Source organism: Balaenoptera musculus, chromosome 9 (assembly GCF_009873245.2).
Source record: "Balaenoptera musculus isolate JJ_BM4_2016_0621 chromosome 9, mBalMus1.pri.v3, whole genome shotgun sequence".
Classification (NCBI taxonomy): domain Eukaryota; kingdom Metazoa; phylum Chordata; class Mammalia; order Artiodactyla; family Balaenopteridae; genus Balaenoptera; species Balaenoptera musculus.
Window position 1 is genome coordinate 37,198,903 of NC_045793.1, and position 2,344 is coordinate 37,201,246.

Sequence of the window (2,344 nt, forward strand, 5' to 3'; positions counted from 1 at the left end):
AGAAAAGGACATAACTTCTTGTGTCTTGAAACCTTGAACAGGGTGAAAAAAAAACACTTGCTGTCATTTTTTTACCTTTTTGTGTGTGTGTCAGCTTCCGTACTACACTAAACTACTTCACCAGTGACAGGTTTGGCCACGTGAAGAAGCCCCGGGAGCTCGCTCCTCAGCGTCCCCGGTAGAGCGTGACCATCTTCCCGCAACCAGTTACAGGGGAGCGCGCCGGTGCATCCTGGGAGTTGTCGTCACCGGGGATTGTGGGAAGTGTAGTTTAGAGAATCCACCCTCCTCGCCATTCCTGTAATGGCTGCTTCCTGGAAGGTAAGGTACGAGTTTGTCCCCGAAGGCTACTTAGATTGCCCAGGGTATTTGTAAAACAGGGGGCAGATTTGTACGTTGCCGGGCCAAAGCAGGGATTCTTTTTAAAGTCCTACTATCAAGTCCTCGAACGAACTTGTTTTTTTGGTTATTTGGGGGTTTTTTAGCTTTTCCTTTATAACTGACCAACTTTTAAATCTAGTTCCCCTGCTTGAACAAAACTGTTGTCGTTAGTTATTACCCATTCTTCTCCCTTACGTACAACCTCCCCGCTCTGCACTGACTCTAGCTGCCGCTTTAAAATAATAATAATGTGCGATTTTTTAAATCCTGCTACGCCCCTCTGATAATAGGCGCTGTCACGTGGACCCTCTTAGCCTCAGCATCCTGAACTGAGAATTAAACAAAAACCGCTTTCTTTGGTAAGTCTTACTATTTCCCCCACGACTTCACAGAGTTATATGTGGTTTGACTTTGCCAGATTTGTTTGCATTTCCTGGATGGGAGAGACCCTAAAAAAATATAATTTTCATTCACTAGGATAGTTTCCAAGTTAGTATCTTGTGCCTCTTCTGTCTTTTCTTGTTCTACTGTTCAATTTCTGTTTTGTTGATTCACACGGTGTTGGCATTATAGAGTGGGGGAAAATCGCTGGAGTAGGGGAATTACCATGAGAAGGGGCGATTAGCCTCAAATGATCATCTTTAAGTACCATTTACTTCCCTCAGTTTCTTCTACCATAAAATGAGGAGATGGGTCTGAATATAATTTATAAAGTCTCTGATTTAAAAGATTGTATGAACTGTTATTTGTCATGTATTCATACTGTCATTTGAAAAGGTAGGAATTTTTAATGGTTCCTTTTTGTTCCCATGTTTTAATTTCTAGGAACCTTCAGCCTTTAAGAACCAGTCACCTCAAGATCTCAACATCATGATCTCAGTTTCAACACAATTGTTCCTAGTCCTCTTTTCATTGCTTCTGGTGCTGCCTGTTGTTGAAGCAGTAGAAGCTGGAGATGCAATCGCTCTCTTGTTAGGTGTGGTTCTCAGCATTACAGGCATTTGTGCTTGTTTGGGGGTATATGCACGAAAGAGAAATGGACAGATGTGACTCTGAAGGGCCTCCTGAATCAAACCTTGCCCTGAAAACCTTTGTGCTATTGAGGTTCAGAACTGAGTTTTGGTGTCTGAAAGTTCTCATGAAACAGTAAATAGGGTAGCTTCATAGTCTTGGTTATTTCCCTATAAATAGGAACAAATTGATATATTATGTTAAATGGAAAACAAAACGTTTTTTTCACAACAAATAATGCACTGAAAAATGCCGTCTGTAATTTGCATTTGCTAGTTAGAAAGAAGGTCAAAGAAGTGAGATGGCTGAACTTTGCATAAGTAATATTTCATAGTTTCAGAATTCTCAATAGAAAGAAGAAAACTCTTGCCCAGAATCCTAGGAAATTGCCACTGTTTAGTTATAATCACTGCCTCCTGCATCATTGTGGAGTCTTTTCTCCATATTTTTAATGCATTTTTGTTTTATCTCCCAAGTTAATATTGTACCTAGATATTAAATACAGTTGGTCAAAAATTAAAACTTATCTCTTTGTGGGAGAAAAAGTTTAGAAAATGTATTCGATGTGTCTAACGTTGAAATGGAGAAAAGATTTAATGTAAAAAAATACTTTATATTGATATTGAAATGGAGAAGAGATTTAATGTTTAACAAAAACAAAAAAATCTTTATATTAATTGCTAACATCTCCATGGTGAGAAGTACTATATTAAATATAAACCCATTATGTAAGTTACTGTGTGGTGTTTATTTCAGACTGTTTTTATCTTTGTGTGAACTTTTTATAAAGTAAGTGGAGAAGAATAGGATGCCTTACCTTAACTGATCACACTAGCTTGTAGAGATACAATCAGTGAAAAATGAGAAATGGGCAGCATCAAGGGAGGGGAGAGGCCTCTGGTAGAGAATCCACAGATGCAGAAGGAAAATGTAATGGCCTATACTGATTTAC

At 38.7% G+C, this 2,344-nt stretch overlaps 1 protein-coding gene across 2 annotated transcripts; it reads left to right on the forward strand.

The window, feature by feature from the left end:
* Window positions 1-279: 279 nt before the first annotated feature.
* On the forward strand, window positions 280-1,741 carry SMIM30 (small integral membrane protein 30). Of its 2 annotated transcripts, none has more exons than XM_036863584.1 (3): window positions 280-321; window positions 672-740; window positions 1,207-1,741. In XM_036863584.1, exon 3 carries the CDS (start codon window positions 1,252-1,254, stop codon window positions 1,429-1,431), a length of 180 nt encoding a protein of 59 aa, XP_036719479.1. In that variant the 5' UTR covers window positions 280-321; window positions 672-740; window positions 1,207-1,251; the 3' UTR covers window positions 1,432-1,741. The 2 variants fall into 2 exon arrangements, with proteins under 2 accessions (XP_036719479.1, XP_036719480.1); XM_036863585.1 differs by having other exon boundaries at window positions 295-326.
* Window positions 1,742-2,344: the final 603 nt, after the last annotated feature.